Raw genomic sequence first — 17,552 nt, 5'->3', positions numbered from 1 at the left:
CGCCTGCGCCGCGCCCGCGCCCGCTCCCGAGCCGCAAGCTCCGCGCCCCGCCCCCGCCCGGCCGGCCCCGCCCCCGCGTGAGGTCACCGCTGCCCACGCGGGCGGAGCGCCGAGAGGGGTCCAGCGCCCCCGCTCGGACAGTCCCCGCAGCTGTCCCCGGGGCCCGGGCGCCTGAACCCGCAGCTCGCCGGGCAGCGCCGCACTAGCGGGCTCTGCGGCCCCGGGGGACCGCGGCCAGCTCTAAGGTCCTAAACCCGTTCGGCCTGACGAAGGCGCCCGTTTATCGAAGGCCCGCTTCACCATCTCCCAGGCGCTCTGAGCTCACACCCAGCCTAGCAGAGCTCTTCAGGGCTAGAAACGGCTGGGCCCTGGCGCAGCCCGACGCCCAGGCATACACACGTGTGTATACAGGCGTACACATACACACATGTGCACACAGACATGCTCTTTACATGCACTCTCCCTCCTTTCCATATGCGGAGTGGGGCGAAAGGAGGCTTACGGCTGTTCCTATGGAAAACAATACAATAATAAATATACGAGAATAAGCTTTCCAGCACTCACCACTGTATATACTAACCCTGTATATTTGCCCCACCCTGTATATACTAACTATACAGTTTTTCTTCTATAAATCAGTAGACAAAGTACATACGTCTTTGTTTCTATATTTATGTATATATAAATGTATACATACACACACATTTTCTTTACACATAGGTAGGCTATACACACCTCTCTCTACATGTATATATACACACTGTGTGTGCACACATAGGTATTATATAAATAAATATAATGTAATAATGTATGTTTACCCATCAGGCTTGTGTGTGTCAATTCTTATTGTCTGGCTAACACCCCAGTCTGTGGCTATAACATTTTTCAAATGTTCCTTGAATACGGACGTTAGCTTCACTCTCAGTCTTTCTCACTTATTCTAGAAGTGTCTGCCAGTGGCCCCTGTGCCTGGCTTTGCTCAGCCGGGGCTCCGCACCGTCAGCAACATGTACCTGCCCCTGGTGACAGGGTCTGGATCAGAGATGGACAGTGAACAAGTAGCTCCACAAAAGTCACAAAGGGGACTGTGCCCTGGAGGGATGGAGAGGAGGCCGTGGCCAGAAGGCAGGAGCCTCCCTGAGACTGGGGAGCAGCTGCCGTCATCACTTAGGGAAAGGGTTCCTTTGTGGAGCTCGCTCTCTATGGGGGGCTGGGGGGCTGCAGCTGGGCACAGAGGGGCTGCCGCTGACCTCCCGTGGGCCTCTCAGAGTCCTGGGAGAATTAAAGGATGTGCAGCCTCTCAAAACTGTCCTCGGAGCACCAAGTCCATAGTCAGATGACAACAGCTCCAGTTACAGAAGCGTGAGGCGTGCACTTGGGCCAGTTCAGGTACCGAGCTGAGAGCCAGGCCTGCCTCGCTACCCTGAGTGTGTGTCTGAAATAGTCTTTTCTGAGCCACAAGGCAGGTTTCTTGAGTGAATGAATGACTGAATGAAGGAGGCGGCACTGGAGCTGAGCTCTCAGTGTTGAGAAACAGACTGCGAAGCACCAAGGGAAGGAAATCTGAGCAGAGGGAGCAGCCCTGCAAAGGCCCTGGGGTGGGGTGAACTTGGCCCCTGGAGAACAGAGCTGGGCAGGAGCATGGCAGGGGCAGGGGCAGAGGCAGAGGTGGGCGGGACCAGACCAACCTGGGACTTGGACTTTGCTCCTGGGCCCCGGGCAGCATAGGAAGGCCGGGGCAGGGGGAGCGCTGTTCACTTCTCGGTGTGATTCCTGCTCACAGGCATTTCTCTTCCCATTTCAGGGAGTTCCCATCCAGCCAGTTCGGCCTACACTTCAGACACCAGAAACGCAGGGGTTCCCACCCCCAAAATAAGCACACCCCAGCCACTGGAGGACATGTTAACCTCACACAGAAGTGACTTTAATTTAGTGCACATGGTGGCTTTGTGTTTACAAAGATGGGCTGTGTTCACAAGCGGCGTTGACAGTACTTCAAGCTTTTCAGTTCCTCTTGGCTCTAACCTGGACAGCTCCAGGGGTGAGGGAGCTTGTCCCCTCTGTCCCTCTCAGAGCAGAGTCACCATGAGCAGGAGTGGGCACTCACAGGTCCACTGATGCAGGGATGGGGGGCTGATCTCACTCAGCCCCTCTTCCTCGCATGCTGCCAGGCCTGGGCCCTCCTGGATCAAGATGGGAAGGTGGGCGCCTCGGCCAGCGGGCGGGACATGCTCTGGATGGCCCACTGCAGGATGCCGTCGAAGGAGTGCTGCAGGATAGAGCAGAAAGAGGGCACTGGGACCTGGCCAGAACCTCCGGGGACAGGTGGCCCACCCCGCCCACATCTGGCCACCTGGGTAGGGGAGTGGCTGGAGGTGTTCACTTCCTGTCCGAAGAAGATGAGGCCCCTAAAAGCCACATTTTCTTCCCAACAAACCTGGCTGTTCATCTCTGGGCAGAGAGGCCTGGGTTGAAAGCCAGAGCAAGAGACCCACAGAGAACAGAGCTCCTGGGGACCCATCCCACCCAAGGGAAAGTCATGGCCTCCAAGTCAGGCTTTGATGGCCCTGTTGCTGGGGCCCTGAAGCCTCCGGCCCCCCATGTCCAGTCACCAGGGCCTCGGAACCAGATAGAAGGGGGAGCAGCTTGGGGTCCCTTGGTGCGTTTGTGCACTCGTGTGTAGAGGGTCAGTGCCATGCTGGAGCACGTTGCCCTGGGGTGCTTGGAGCACCCAGAGCAACGTTCCCTAGCCCCTCTTGTGGCTCTGGTGCTGGCTGGCTTGGGGGTGGGGGTTCGGGAGAGCCATAAAGGACAAGGTAGAGGCTAAGTGATGCATTACCTCGCTCAGGAGAGACTCCAGGTCATCCCTGTGCAGAATGGGCTCGTGACCAGTAGAATCGTCCCCCGCCTGGAACCCAGGAAAGGGAGGTCACCCAACTTCAACTTGCACACCCGGGCTGGGGACATCCCCATGGCAACAGGACTCCCTATAGAGGCATCAAGGGCTGGGGGTGGGTGACAGGTGCCAGAGCAGTGAGGGTGCTGCCAGTGCATCTTCAGGTGGACCCCAAGAACTGAATTCTAACCCCTAGCTCCTTCAGGGGGCAGTGGGTACAGGCAGGGTGGGCATGAATGAGCTTGGGGCTGCATGCCCAGGGCTCTGTACCTCCAGAAGCTAGCTGCCCCCTGCCCCCAGACCTGCCTGCCCCCACACGCTGTGTGTGGCCCTCTGGGAAATGTGAGGTGACTTAGAGAATCTGGTCACTGATGGAAAACTGAAGCCCAGAGAGAAAAATGCCTGGTCCAATGCCAGCCATTCAAACATCCAACAAGCATGGCCAGGGCCAACCATGCCCCTGGAAAAGGGGCCAAGCAGGGAATGAGGCTCCCAGCCTGGAGGCGAGAAGTTCACACTAAGCAGAACCAAGTGAAATTGCCAGGTTTGTAGCTCAAAACAGCCAAATGCCAGCCCTTCCACCTGGGTGGGTCTGATAAACACAGTCCCCGCCAGGCGCCACCAGCCCTGGGTGCTTGAGGGAGGAGCACAGCCCCAAGGTGTGCAACTTTCAGGAAAGGGTCTGGGGGCGCCAGTCACATGACTGTGCAGGATGGGGGGGCTAGGGACAAAGGGAGCTGCAACTTTTTACTCAGAAATGACATGACATTTTACATCACAAAGAAAAGAATCTTTGCTGTCCAGAGGAAAAAAAAAACACACCCAGGTTTCAAGAAAGGAAGCATATTCCAGAGGGAGGCGCCCCCTGTGGGAGAATCCCCCAAGGCTGCCTGGAGGAGGCAGTGAGCTGGCCTGGGTGCACACTGTACAGATGGGTGGGGACCATGAGAGAGGCTCGCAGCAGGAACAGGGCCAGGCAGTTGTGAGCCCTGCCAGGTGGTCCCACGAGGCCCCCCTGGGCAGGGCCTTGATGCAGCACCTGGGGTGGCGTCTCCCACACAGTGTGTCAAGGAGCTCGAGGCTCAGCTAGGAAGCAGGATGGGCCTGGATATGAGAGGGACTTGTCACCATCCTGGGGCCCCCCACAGGTTCCTCCAGGCCAGGGATGTGGTCAGGGGGGCCTCTATGTTGGGCAGTCAGGGCAAGAGGCACCACTCTCTGGAAGCTCCCGACTGGGGGACACATGGGACCCCCCAGGTTCTGAGGGAGCCCGGGATGACTGCTGCTCAGCTGCTAGGGCCTTGGCTGCATTTCCTTCTGGACAAATGAGGGTGGAGAGTTACTTCTCCCCAGGGACTCCCAGCTGCAGGATGGGGCTGGGAAGGGTCCCAACCCAGGGGTGCTGGAGGAGTGGGGTGTGGACGGTGTGGATGAAAAGGGGCCACATACTAAACCTGAAAAACTCAGGGCAGGCATGCATGGTGGCCTCAAAATCTCAGAGACCTAAAATAACCACAAAGGCTGGTCTGAAATGAAAACTTTTTAACTGAAAGCAGTTGGGTGGGTAGTCAAGCCCTAAGGCAGTATTTTGCCCTAACAGAGGAAAATTAGTTAATTTTCACCTTAACTAAGCCAGTCGGCTGTCTTTTGCATCTGAGACAACATATCTGATTAACACAGGCCTTTGCAAAACAAAGTAATTTCCCTTTTCCCGCCTGCCCTCAGGTGCCAAGAACAGGGATCCTCTCATTGTTATTGGTATCTTGTTAACTGTTAACTATCCGGTACCCACCCACGTAAAAGAAGTCTGTGTCTATCATTTTACTTTTTACCCAATCCCAGAGGTTTCCCCGCTTGGCTTTCTCCCACCCCCCTAATCTATCACAATGGATTCTGTGTAACCCACTTACGTCTCCCCTTTGATTGTAACGCATAAAGCCAGGTGCAAAACTGCCATTCCCCGGAGCATGATCTCAACCCGTTAAGATATTGGCTCCCCGGCAGCTGGCCATAATTTGGCTCAAATAAGCTCACAAAAATTCTTCACAGGTTTGAATGATTTCTTACGTTAACAATGGAAATGGGGTTCTATGGAAAGTCACCTCACTGGGCTGTCTGATCATAAATCCCCAACCAGGCAGCTCGCACCCAGGCCTAGAACTTCTTTAGGTAAAAGGCTTCCCTTTGCCTCAGGCCAGCTGGTCCACTGTCTCTGTGCATCCGGCTAGCACACCCCAGAAACGCCCCGTTCAGGCTCAGGCCCCTCCTAAGCCTGCGCGCCCCCAGGACAGCTAGAACCGCCCAGGGACCCGCTTCCCCAGGTTCCTCCCACCCCAGCGACCCTCCTCACCTCCCCCCTTAATCCCAAATGCGGGGAACTAGCTGCGGGCGTGACCCCGCAGAGCGTTTTGCTCAGTCTGCTGAGGTCCTGCTTCCAGGCTTACCCTCTGTTTCGACTCAGATACATTTCTGTAAAAGTCCTCTACAAGTTTGGGCTTCCTTCGCGGACAGGGGAGGGGTGCCAGGGGTGAGGTTCCGGGGTGCTCATCCCCACCGCGGCGCCTCCTTTCCGCTCGCCCCTCACCCCATGCACCCACCCGCGCCCCCGGGCCAGGGAAAGGGCGCTGGGGGTAGGGGAGCTCAGGGCACAGCCGCGCGTTCAGCCTGTGACCACCGCTCAGGCGGGTTCCCTTTTGGATACATTTAAGTTACCAAACAGGCGCGGACTTAAAAACATCGCACATAAATAAGGAGCACGTGGCGAGGGGCGCGGTGCCAACCCGCGGGGCTGGCGCCAGAGCTTCCTCTCGGGACGCGCTCCCTCCACCTCGCCACCCCGTGGGGACCCCTCCCCGCACTGCGGCACTAACCTTGGCGGGCCCCGGAGCCAGGCGGGCGGGACTCGGGGCGGGCGCCCCCTCCCCCGGGGCCGGGGCCGGGGCGGGGGCCGGGGCGGGGGCCGGGGCGGGGTCCCCGGAGCAGGATCTGCAGCGCAGGACGACCCTGCGAGGAGCGGAGCACAGGCTGCGGGCTGCGCGCGCCCGGCCCGGGGTTGTGGGGTGTGGGGCGGTCCCTCCCGCAGCCGCCGCGTGCCCCCGCCCCCGGCCGTCGCACTCACCCTGGCAGGGCGCCCGCGGGAAAGTGGCAGCGCCAGTGGAAGGCGGCGGCGCAGTGGGCGCAGCGCAGCACGTCCGCGCCGTCCCCGCACACTCCGCACCGCGCGCCCGCAGCCGGGCCCTGCGGACGGACGCGCGCCTCTACCCCGGCCCGGGAGCCCGCCGGGGCTGCGCCGCGGGGGGGGGGGGTGCGCGCGCGCGAGGGGCGGCTTGGGGACCCCAGCCCCGGGGGCATCGGCGCCTCGCGCCTTTGGGCTGCAGCCCGGGGAAGCGAGGTGCCCCGACCTCCCTCCCCTTCGGTGGGCCTGGGCCCCTTCAGGACTGCTCAAAGGGTCCGCGGAATGGGACGCCCCAAAAGAGGCATGAGGAGCTGGGGAACCTGGGGACTCTCCAAAATGCCCTCCCACACCCTTTTATTACCCTGCCTCTTTTAGGGGTGGGGGTTTCAGGAACAGTGAGAGAATGCTTCACCCCTGCAGGAATCCCTCCAGGAACCCTCTCCCCCAGAGCCCCCACCTTGTTCTGGGTGCTCCCCATAGCGCCCAGCCCCTACGCCTCCTTCCGGCTGCTTCCCACCTGCCCTCCCCATGGCCAATCTGGCTGCTCCTGCCAGTGGCCTCCCAGAGCCCTGACCCCCTAGCCCTCAGTAGACTCCCACTTTCTCCCGCCAGTCACTGTCGGAGGGTCACTCTCCTCCTATTTCAGGCTGCCCTGCAGGCCCTGAGCTCCCTGGAGTCAGGCACCCAGACCCCAGGGCCTAGCCCCCTCACCTGCTGCCCCTCGGTGCCCACATACAGTAGGGGGCGTAGGGCTGAGGGGTCCAGTACCGGCAGGGGGGCCCCTGGAGGTGGGTTCAGCAGGTGCTTGTAGGTGACAGCAGTGTCGGTCCCAGCCAGGGGCTCCCTGAGCAGTCCCTTCACCTCCTCTCCTGAGGACCTCAGTCCCAGGATGACCTGGAACCAGAGGGTCAGTGCTCCGAGGGGCTGCAGGAACTTGCCCAGCGCCATCCAGGGAGTTAGTGACTGCTGGGAACTGGGGGCCGGTGTGGTGGGAGGAAAGGCCCAGGTGCAGTCCCAGCTCCATGGTCATCCTCCACCCTTCCCCACCTAAAGATGGGGTGCCCAGGGCCTCAGGACTGTCAGAGTAAACACTCCATCTCTATCCAGGCATGTCATAGCCTTCATTTTTTTGCTGCAACAGACACTAAAACATTTTGGGGTGAACATTATCAGTGGTCAAAGTGCAACCCCTGTGTTGGGCAGACAGAGCCAAGGCCCCGCAGTTTGAGAACTGAGGAATGGGGCCCCTGTAAGGGCAGCTGTCCAGCAGCTGGCACCCCCTCAGGCCCCACAGTAGAAAGTTGAATGGATGTGACCAGGCCAGGGTGGGGGGCACGTGGTTTAATGGCTGGGCAGGCGCGACCCACGGGAGTGACCAGCAGGCAGGACTCCAGGTGGACAGAGGGCCTGGGAGTGGGTGGGCCTGTGCTTACGGGGGTCTCCGCAGGTGGCTCCTCCTCCCGGGGCAGGTCCTGCTGGGCTCTTCCCTGGAGGCAGCTGGAGCACCTCCAGGTCCCACTGCTCATTTTGTCACCAGCCAGAGGCATGCAGAGCAAGGCAGAAGGTTTGGTAGTTTCCCAAACCCCAAAACTCAGGGGAGGCCTCCTTCAAATCACCCTTTCTTTTTACAGATGGGGAAACTGAGGCCCAGGCAGGAAGTGGGCAGAGCCACAATGGAAGGGCCTGCCCAGCCAGTCAGCAGGAGAGCTGAGGATGCCCAACATTTACCCTCACCACAGGGACAGGTGGAATGGGAGCAGCGCAGTCCCCAGCCCCACTGCCCAGTGACCTGAGCCAGGGCTCCCTCAAAAATGGGCCTCGCTCCCCACCCGTGGAACAGAGAGACTTCTGGGTGCCTCCCACTTGGGGCCAGTGGGTGGAGGTGGCTGTGAAGCCAGGCGGGTGGGGGAGGGGGGTGCTGCAGACCAACATGCCAGATCACCTGGGGATCTCCTGGAGCGGTGGGGACAGGCAGGCCAGGTGGAAGGCCCGGGGGCAGCCGTCACAGCAGATGAGCTCCCCGCCGTCCCTGCACACTGCACACTCGTCTTCATTCTTCTGATGCAGACAGAGACCACGTCCCCTGGGGGTAGGCGACGGGCCCAGCCTCCCCAAGAGCCCCCAGACCTCTCCACTACAGGTTCCCTAGGGCACCCAGGTCCCATGGCCCATTCCGAGGCCAGGTGATGCCTGCCTCCTGGCCCCACCCAAGACCCCTTCCATATCTGAGACTCCAGTCCCTGCACCCGCCGGGTCCATCTCTCCTGGGAAGAAAGGACCTTTAGAAAGCCAGGGTGCTCCTGGGCACCTGTGCTCCAGACAGTCCCTAGACTGCATGCCCACCCCCACGCTGCCCCTTCCTCATAGGGCAAGGAGGGGTAGGCCCGGAGGTGTTCCTGACTAGTTCTGTCTCATAAATAAACGAAGCTGGGCCCGGCCGGCATGGCTCAGTGGTTGAGCGTCGACCTAGGATCCAGGAGATCTCGGTTCGATTCCTGGTCAGGGCACATGCCCGGGTTGCAGGCTCGATCCCCAGTCTGGGGTGGCAGGAAGCAGCAAGTCAATGACTCATCACTGATGTTTCTGTCTCTCTCCCTCTCCCTTCCTCTCTCTGAAATCAATAAAGATATACTTAGAGGGGAAAAAAAGAAACGGAGCTGGGAGCCCAAGGATGTGCTTGGCACTTGGGTGCCTGGCCCCCAGCAGGGGCCACCACCCCATCCATGGGCCAATTGTGAGACAAAGGGCAGCTGGCACCTGAACCAAATACCACGGTTTTAAAAACCCAGGAGGACTCACTTTCTTTGACTTATTTGAGTTTTTATAATTGTGTGTTATCAGAAAAGAGAGACCACTGGAAAAGAAAGAGCTCCACCCTGAGGACAGGAGTTTGGCCTTGTCCTGCAGCCACTGGAGCGAGTGCCCTGGACAAGTGGCAAGACCTGGGGTGATGGGGATGAGGGGCACCCCCCACCCCTGTCTGGGAGTTACCTGGTGGAGCTGGGGCTCGCTGAGGAGGGTAGGAGGGGCCAGGCCCCTGCCCTGTGGGCCTGCCCTGGGATCCCCTCCAGCCTGCAGGGAGAAGACAGGGTCACCAACAGGGGAGAAAGCCCAGGCAGGAAGCCCCCAGCTGCAGGCAGAGCTCCTGGCCCAGAAGCGATGTTCCCGCCCTGCTGTGGGTACCTGAGGGCAGGGGGCACCAAGGGCTCTGCCTAGGGGCGGTCGGGCAGCACTTACAGGGACAGCAACCTGGGTCCCCTTTGCTCGGACCAGGGTCTTCAGGCCTCCACCACCACTGCGGGCTTTGTTCTTCCCCCCGCCGGGGTCTTCAAACTTGCTGGGAGTGTAAACCCCCCCAACCTGAATGCACTTCTGGGTGCCACCTGGGAAGAGATGCTGACTGGCAGCGCTGCCTGCCCCGCTGGCCCTGCTCAGCCACACTGCAGGCCCAGGCCAGTGGCCAGCGGGTGGCAGAGGCCCTGAGCTCTGCAACTGGGGGCTCCTTCTCCCCGACCGCCCCAGCCAGGTCCGGGGCCAGGATCCTAGGCACAGGAGGGTTCTCTGCTGGGGGACTGTGCTGTGTGTCCCCCAAATCCATGTCTGCTTGGAATGTAACTACGGGACCATGTTTGGAAATAGGGTCTTTGCAGATGTCAGTAGTTAAAATGGGCTCACACTGGACCTCACGTCCAATGATTGGCGTGCTTGTGAGAAGAGGAGAGTACACAGGGAGGAGGCCCTGTGGCGATGGAGGCAGAGGCCGGAGTGATTAGACTACAAGCCAGGGAACAAGGGTCGCAATGCCACCAGGATCTGGGAGAGGCAGGACAGACTCTGCCCTCAAGCCTCCTCAAGAGTGACTTTGCTGACATCGAGATTTTAGAATTTCTGTTGCTTTAAACCACCCAGTTAGTGGTAATTTGTCCTAACAGACCTAAGAAACTACTGCAGGGCCCTTGGATCCCTCCCTGGTGAGAGACCAGGACCTGGCTGTCCTGAGCGGCACCCCACACAGCAGATGGAGGGAGGAGTAGCGGAGGAAGGGGGTGCTGCAGGCTGTCCTTCGAGAGAGCAGCCCCTCCCCAGAGGGTCTGACAACACAGGCCTGCCTGCAGACATGCGAGGCGAGGACATTCTAAGGATGTGGGCCCGGGACCCAGAAGCAGCCCATCCAAGTGGACGGAGGTGATCCAGGGCGTGGTTCTGGACCGCCGGCCTCTCAGAAGTTCCCTGGCCTGTTTGTCCAGGAATCCCTCCCCCGTGGGGAGCCCTCGGTGCTCCCCACCTCTGCAGAGCCAGCAGAACCACTCGGGGGACGCTGGCTGCCTCGTCCACAGTCCTGTCTGCTCTGGGGCCACCAGAGAGTTAGGGGCACGTGGATCCCAGGGCCAGCACCGTCTACCTGACTCAAACACCTGCTGAATAAGGATTCCCTCCACAGCCCCGCAGGCTCCTGGGACATCCCCAGACGACACAGCCACGGCTCTCTGGACTGAAGCGGACATAGTCTGAATTCCTGGGGAAGGGAGCACTAGATGGGGGTCATCAGTTGGGAAGATGGCCCCTGAGCACCTCCTCCATGCGGGCAGTGGGGAGCAAGAGGCACCTGGGCGACAGGCCTTAGGGGGGCTCCACACACCTACAGCCCTTATGTCAGAGCAGAGACAGGCCCTGTGCGTGTGTGAGCCAACTGAACATGGCAGGCAGGAATGTTCAGGGACCCTGGAACACGGCCCTGGGCTGTGCTGGGAGGGACGCAGAGTACCCAGGGCCTGCCCCCAGGTCCCACCAGGTGACCACAGAGGGTCTGTGAGGTTCTGTGTTCTGGGGCAGGGAGGGGATAGAAAAAGGCCAGGCTGAATCCAGCCGAAGGACCAAGGAGGACTCTGTGGAGGAAGCAGAGTTGAGGTGGCCCTAAAGGACAGGCACAGGAGGGGTGACCCGAGATCTGGATGTGGCTTGGGGGTGAGATGTCAGGCCAGCATGGTTTTAGTTCCCAGGAAGGGTCCTCAGAAGGCAGCCCACCCCCACCCCCCTACTGGAACCCCTTGACCCTGGCCCAGGAGCAGGGGCCTTGGGGCCTGCTCACCATTCCCCAGCGGGAGGCGCTGTGGCTCTGCGGTGCTCTCCTGCTTCTTGGGGTGTTTGGCCTTCACCTGGGAGCCTGTAGGGGGAGCTGAGGCAGCCGGCCCTGCTCTCCACTCTGAAGTCAGTCGGGGAGAAGGGTGGAGGGCAGGGTGCTAGGGGGAGATCTTCCGACTCCCATGGGTTCCCTTGCTTTACAGGGCTCTGGTGGTCACATCAGTGAAAAGGAAATGCCCCCCAACTGCCTACTTCACGGCACTGGGGCAGCCTCCAGTGTGTCCACTAAGCACCCAAAAGGGACCTCTACTGTCCTTGCTAGGCTGGCTCCAGCTCATTAGGTGGGACAGGTGCTCCCAGAGGCAGCTGGGGAGAAAGTGGGGAGGCGGGGGGTTGGCCTCCCAGGGGAATCTATAGCCAGAATTGCTCTTCTAACTGAGTACCTGGGCTGGAGGTGCCCCTCGGGGATAGGGCTGCTGGTTGAGCAGCCCGAGGCTCCTCCAAGGCCTTCCTCTTGGTGGGGGGTCTGGGCGGTGGCACTGTGGTCTTGGGGCCGGCCGGGGGCTTCCTCCCCTTCCGGGGCTGACTGAGGTCCACATCTGCAGGGCGTGGGCAGAAGCAGAGCCAGGCCTCAAGCCCAGAACTGACCTCCCGGCAAGGTGGGGGAGGCCTCAGGCCTCTGCCTCTTAGAACCCGAGGCTGTGCTGGGTGATGTCCGGAGTCTCCCTAACCCCCCCTTCCCACTTACAGTCCCACTGGGGCTCAGCGGAAGAACCAGGAGCCTCAGCCCCCAGCGAGCGAGGCTGACAGGCTGGGACTCTGCCCCCACCTTTGGGGAAGCTGTCCAGGATGGGCTGCAGCCGGGCGTATCTCTCCAGGTTGTAGTCTTTGAAGAGCACCCTCCAGAAGTCCAGGATGGCGCCCGCGTCCCGGGTCAGCAGCCAGGAGAGGAGCGCGTGGAAGGCCTGAGAGCACCCCTCCTTCTCCTTCAGGCGCAGGGTCTCCTGGAGCAAGAGCAGTGCGTGGGGGCCCCTGTGCTTCCCCAGCACCCCCTCCTCCCGCCCACTGTGGGGCTAGAGGGCTGATGCCGGCCCAGAGAAGGCTGCTGGAGACCTGGGCACCATGTCCATTCCTCCGCTCCAGGAAGGCTTGAGGATGGCATGGGGGTGCTGGGGTTGGGAGGGGGGGTGCTTGGAACTCATCTTGGGAGACCATGCCCCTGGCTTGGACATAGGCTTGGGGAGGGCTGAGAGGGGGCTTTGGGGATCTGCGTTGGGGGCACCCCTGGAATTTGTCCTGGCGACCATTCCCTAGGCTGGTGGCTGGGGCCTGGAGAGGGCTAGGGCTTTGGGGGCAGGGACCAACCTCTAGTCCCGGGCGTCCCTCTGGCCCATGGGCGGGGCGTGGGAAGGCCGGGGGCGTTGGGAGTGGAGCGTTGGAAGCTGAAGCGTCTGGAGGGGCGCGGGCGGACCCCTCTGGACTCCTCGCCCCCGCACTCACCCGGCTCCTGGGCGGGGCGCGCGGGGCGGGGTTGGGGCCCACCTGGAACTTGTCCTCGGGGACCACGTCGTGGTCGGCCAGCGCGTGCAGCAGCGGGAAGGCGCTGTCCACGGCCACGGCGATCTCCGTGCGGTGCAGCCTCAGGAGGCGGCGCAGCGCCGCGTCCCCGCCCGCGCGGGCCTCGCCTGCCATCGAGGGCTCGGGGGGCGCGGATCTGGGGGCCCTCTCTCCCCGCCTGGGGTCCCGTGGCCCCGGGGTGCCGCCGGGCTTGTGGGCTGGCTGGGCCGTGTCTGCCTGCTGCGCCTCCAGCCCCGGGGACACCTGGGCGGACACCTGGGCGGACACCTGGGCGGACACCTGGGCGGACACCTGGGCTGAGCGCCGGGCGCTGGGTCCCTGTTATACCGAACTCTCCCGAGAAAAGAGCAGAGGCTGCGCTGCCCGAAGCCAATCGGAGCCGGGGGAGCTTCCAGAGGGGCAGGGCTGGAAACGCCCCTGTAACTGAGGAAGATGTGGCCGGTGCGCAGCCAGCCCCGCTCCGCACCTGCCAGCCATCTGTTGGCTTTACTTTTCCTTTGCAAAGGAAGCTTCTGGATCAGTGCTCCCAGTCCCCAGGCTCCTCAGCCGTGTGGGTCTGGCCTCAGGAAAGCAAAGCCACTCCGTGTCACATCTAATGACTCACAGATTCCCCGGGGGTGCCCGGAAAGCTTGGCTTTAGGGGTGACTAGCGAGCATGGCCTCCACCAGTCCCTCCAGAAGGGCCTCAGCGTTCCTTCCCTTTGAGCAGCATCATCTGCCGACGCACCCTGCACCCATGGGTGCTCTCCCCCTTCAATTGGTTGAGTGCTCATTGAAGGACTGTTGGCCATAAAACAGTGGTTCAAGGGGAATTAAAAACTTCCAAGATCATTCCCCACGTCTCTTTTACAAAGCCACGAACCCCTCGCAGGTGCACCTGTGTCATCCAGCCAAGCCTGACCTATGCCCGCGTCACCCAGCCACTTGCTTGGAGATTAGCAAAGAGACTCTTGTAGAATTCCGGACTTTCCACCACGTGGGGGTTTCCATGACAGCCCCTTACTGCAGCTGACCTGGAGCTGGCTGGGTGTGTGAAGCTGGCCTGCGAGGCCCACAGAGGGGTGAGGGGCCTGGGGCTAGGGGCTGGGTCACTGCCTTGATGGGGCTAAGCCTCAGTTTCTCCATGAGGCACTGAGTGCAGCCACGTGCCTGCTGCATGGTAGGTCATCTCTAGGCCCTGTTCTCATCCAAAAGGGAGAGAGCCTGTTAGCTCCTCTACCAGTGGTTCCTCAGTAAGTTAGCACAGAGCTACCATATGACCCAGCAATTCCACTCCCAAGTGTACACCCAAAAGAAGTGAAAGCATGTAAAAAAAAACAAAACACCAAAAACCCTCAAAACTTTTACATGCATGTTCACAGCAGACTATCACAATAGCTAAAGGGATGCGGTGTGGGGGGGGGCAACCCAAACATCCACCTAGTTTGGGTAGATAAAATGTGGTCCAACCATGCAATAAAATATATTCAGCCATAGAAGAGATGAAATTCTAATACATGCTTCAGCAGGGGTGAACCTTGAAAACATTATGCTAAATGAAGTCAGTCAGACATAAAAGGCCACATATTGTATGATTTGATCTATATGAAATATCCAGAATAGGTAAATTGATAGAGACAAAAAGCAGATTATTGGTTTCCAGGAGCTGAGGGAGGGTGAATAGAGGGGGGCTCCTTAATGAGTATGGGGTTCCCACTGGGATGATGAAAATGTCTTGGAAATAGACAGTAGTGATGGTTACACAACATTGTGATGTACCAATTGCTACCAAATTTTAAACTTTCAAGTGGTTAAAATGGCAAATTTTATGTTATCTGTATATTACCTCAATAAAATTAATTTAAGAAATCATTCGGGCCTATTTTTGTGGATCTATTTCTGGCTTCTTTATTCCGTTCCATTGATCTGTGTGTCCATCCATTCGCAAGTATTATGAAATCTTTGGGATTTTGTACAAAGACAACCATGCGACCTGTCAATAGGAATAGTTTCATGTGTTCTCCTTCAGTCTATATGCCTTTTATTCCCTTTTCTTGCCTTATTGCAGTGGTGAGATACAAGTGGTGAGAGTGGACATCCTTCTCTTGTTCCCGGTCTTATGTGGAAAGCTGTAGGTTTTTTGTAGTTACTCTTTATCAAGTTTAGGAAGTCGCTTTCTATTCCTGTATTTATAAGAGTTTTTATCAAGAATGGATGTTGCATTTTGTCAGATGCTTTTCAGTATCAATTGATATGATCACATGATTTTTCTTCTTTAGCCTCTTAATATGGTCTATTACATGGACTGACTTCTGAGTACTGAACCAGCCTTGCATCCCTGGGATAAACTTCATTTGTTCATACATTGTTGAATTTGATTAGCTAATAATTTGTTAAGAATTTTTGCATCTATATTCACAAAGTATATTGGCCTATAGTTTTTTGTTTTTGACACCATGTGGAGATGTCAAGGAGGCTTTAAGGTCTAGAATCCCAGGGGAGGTCTGGCTGAAGATGTTAACTTGGAGGTCGACAGGTTGTTGATATATCTAGACCATGTTGAAGTGTTACCACCCAACCTCCTTTACAAGTGACACACTTAAGGGGTGGACTCAGTGGGCACCAGAGCCCTGCTGAAGTAAACCTTGCTCTGTGGGGTGGGCCCCTGTACAGCTGATCCTCTCCGGTGCTTGGAGGTCAGTGATCAGTGGTGGGAGCCAGTTCTTGCAGCTGATCAGCCTGGGGGTAATTCCCTCCCATTGACATGCCAACAGCAATCAAGGCTCAACTACAAGAGGGCAGTGTACACAGTCCACATGGGCTCCCAAGGTGTGCCCAGCTTGGGTGATTGGAAAGGCTCTGCCACTGGACCCTACAGAACACCTACTACACTGGGCCACTCTACCAAGCTTGGGAGACCTAGCAGCTCTACCTAATACATAGAAACAAAGGGAGGCTGCCAAAAAAGAGAAGACAAAGGAACATGTCCCAAATAAAATAAAATAAAATAAAAACAGAACAAAACTCCAGGAAAAGAACAAAACAAAATAGAGATAAGCAACCTACTAGATGCAGGATTCAAAACACTGGTTCTACAGGTGCTCAATGAACTTAGAGAAAACTTCAACAGCATTAAAAAAAGACCAGTCAGAAATGAAGGATACAGCCTGGCTTGTGTTGCTCAGTGGTTGAGCATCAACCCATACACCAGAAGGTCACAGTTCTATTCCAGGCTAAGACACATGCTTGGGTTTGAGGCTTAATCCCCAGTAGGGAGCATGCAGGAGGCAGCTAATCAATGATTCTCTCTCATCATTGATGTTCTCTCTCTCCCTCTCCCTTCCTCTCTCTGAAATCTGAAAAAAAAAAAAAAAAAAAAAAAAAAGGCTACACTAACTGAAATGAAGAATAATTTACAGGGAATCAACAGTAGAGTAGATGAAGCTGAGATTCAAATCAGCAATTTGGAACATAAGGAAGCAAAAAACACCCAATGAGAAAAGCAAAAAGAATTTTAAAAAATGAGGATGGTGTAAGGAGCCTCTGGCACAACTTCAAGCATTCCAACATTTGCATCTTGGGGATGCTGAAAGGAGAAGAGAGAGGGCAAGAAATTAAAGATCTATTTGGAAAAAATGACAGAAAATTTCTGTAATCTGATGAAGGAAATAGACTTACAAGTCCAGGAAGCACAGAGGGTCCCAAACAAGATGAACCCAAAGAGGCCCACACCAAGACACATAATTAAAATGCAAAAGGTTTAAGACAAAGAGAGAATCTTAAAAGCAGCAAGAGAAAAGCAATTAGTTACCTACAAGGGAGCTCCCATACGACTGTCAGCTGATTTCTCAACAGAAACTTTGAAGGCCAGAGGGATTGGCACAAAATATTCAAAGTAATGAAAAGCAAGAACCTACAAGCAAGATTATTTTACCCAGCAAAGCTATCGTGTAGAATTGAAGGTCAGATAAAGAGCTTCCGAGACAAGTAAAAGCTTTAGCTTTAGGGGTCCATCACCACCACACCAGTATCACAGGAAATGTAAAGGGTCTTCTTTAAGAAGATGAAGAAAAAGGAGAAAGATAAAAAATATGAACAATAAGATGACAATACATTGATATCTATCAGCAATTGATTCTAAAAAACAAAATAAACAAGCAAAGCAGAAACAGACTCATAGAGAACGTTTTGACGGTTGCCAGATGGGAGGGGATTTGGGGGGATGGGTGGAAAAGGCAAAGGGATTAAGAAGTACAAACTGGTAGTTACTGAACAGCCATGGGGGATGTAAAATACGGCATAAGGAATATAGTCAATAATATTCTAATAGCTATGTACGGTGTCAGGTGAGTATGAGATTTATCAGGGTGATCCCTTAGCAAGTTATGTCATGTCTAACCAGTCAGGTATACACCTGAAACTAATATAATGAGGTATGTCAACTATAATTGAAAAATTAAGAAATGATTTTAAATAATAAATAAAAAAATTAAAACCTTGATCAAGAAAAAAACCCTGCAAGACTCATTCTCTGGAACATGGAGATATTGCTCCCTGGCATATGTCCTCAGTTTGGCCCAAATAAACTCTTACAAAGAAAAAAATTCTCTTCCCTCCACTTAAAAAAAAACCAAATTAACTCTTTAGACTATATATTGACTATATGTTCTAAATAATTTATATATATAAATTATATTGTGTATTAAATATATAGTATATATTTCATATATATTTAAGTAAATATTAAATAGGTATATATTAAATATATATTCCATGCTCATGGATTGAAAGAATTAATATTGTTATAACCGTCCATATTACCCAAAACAATCTACAGGTTCA

The 17,552-nt window shown here is 56.4% G+C and overlaps 1 protein-coding gene across 1 annotated transcript; it reads right to left on the bottom strand.

Moving 5' to 3' along the window:
• Positions 1-2,188: 2,188 nt before the first annotated feature.
• On the bottom strand, positions 2,189-12,845 carry AIRE (autoimmune regulator). Its single transcript, XM_087817840.1, has 14 exons — positions 12,696-12,845; positions 11,983-12,157; positions 11,597-11,752; positions 11,161-11,235; positions 10,474-10,587; positions 9,309-9,454; positions 9,063-9,143; positions 8,014-8,129; positions 7,505-7,589; positions 6,783-6,965; positions 6,015-6,133; positions 5,767-5,899; positions 2,840-2,908; positions 2,189-2,269 (listed from the first exon to the last, which is right to left on the bottom strand). Exons 1-14 carry the CDS (start codon positions 12,843-12,845, stop codon positions 2,189-2,191), a joined length of 1,683 nt encoding a protein of 560 aa, XP_087673966.1.
• Positions 12,846-17,552: the final 4,707 nt, after the last annotated feature.

This window comes from Miniopterus natalensis, chromosome 6 (genome assembly GCF_054644295.1).
Source record: "Miniopterus natalensis isolate mMinNat1 chromosome 6, mMinNat1.hap1, whole genome shotgun sequence".
NCBI classification, from domain to species: Eukaryota; Metazoa; Chordata; class Mammalia; order Chiroptera; family Miniopteridae; genus Miniopterus; species Miniopterus natalensis.
This window is presented reverse-complemented; position numbering and strand designations above follow the sequence as displayed.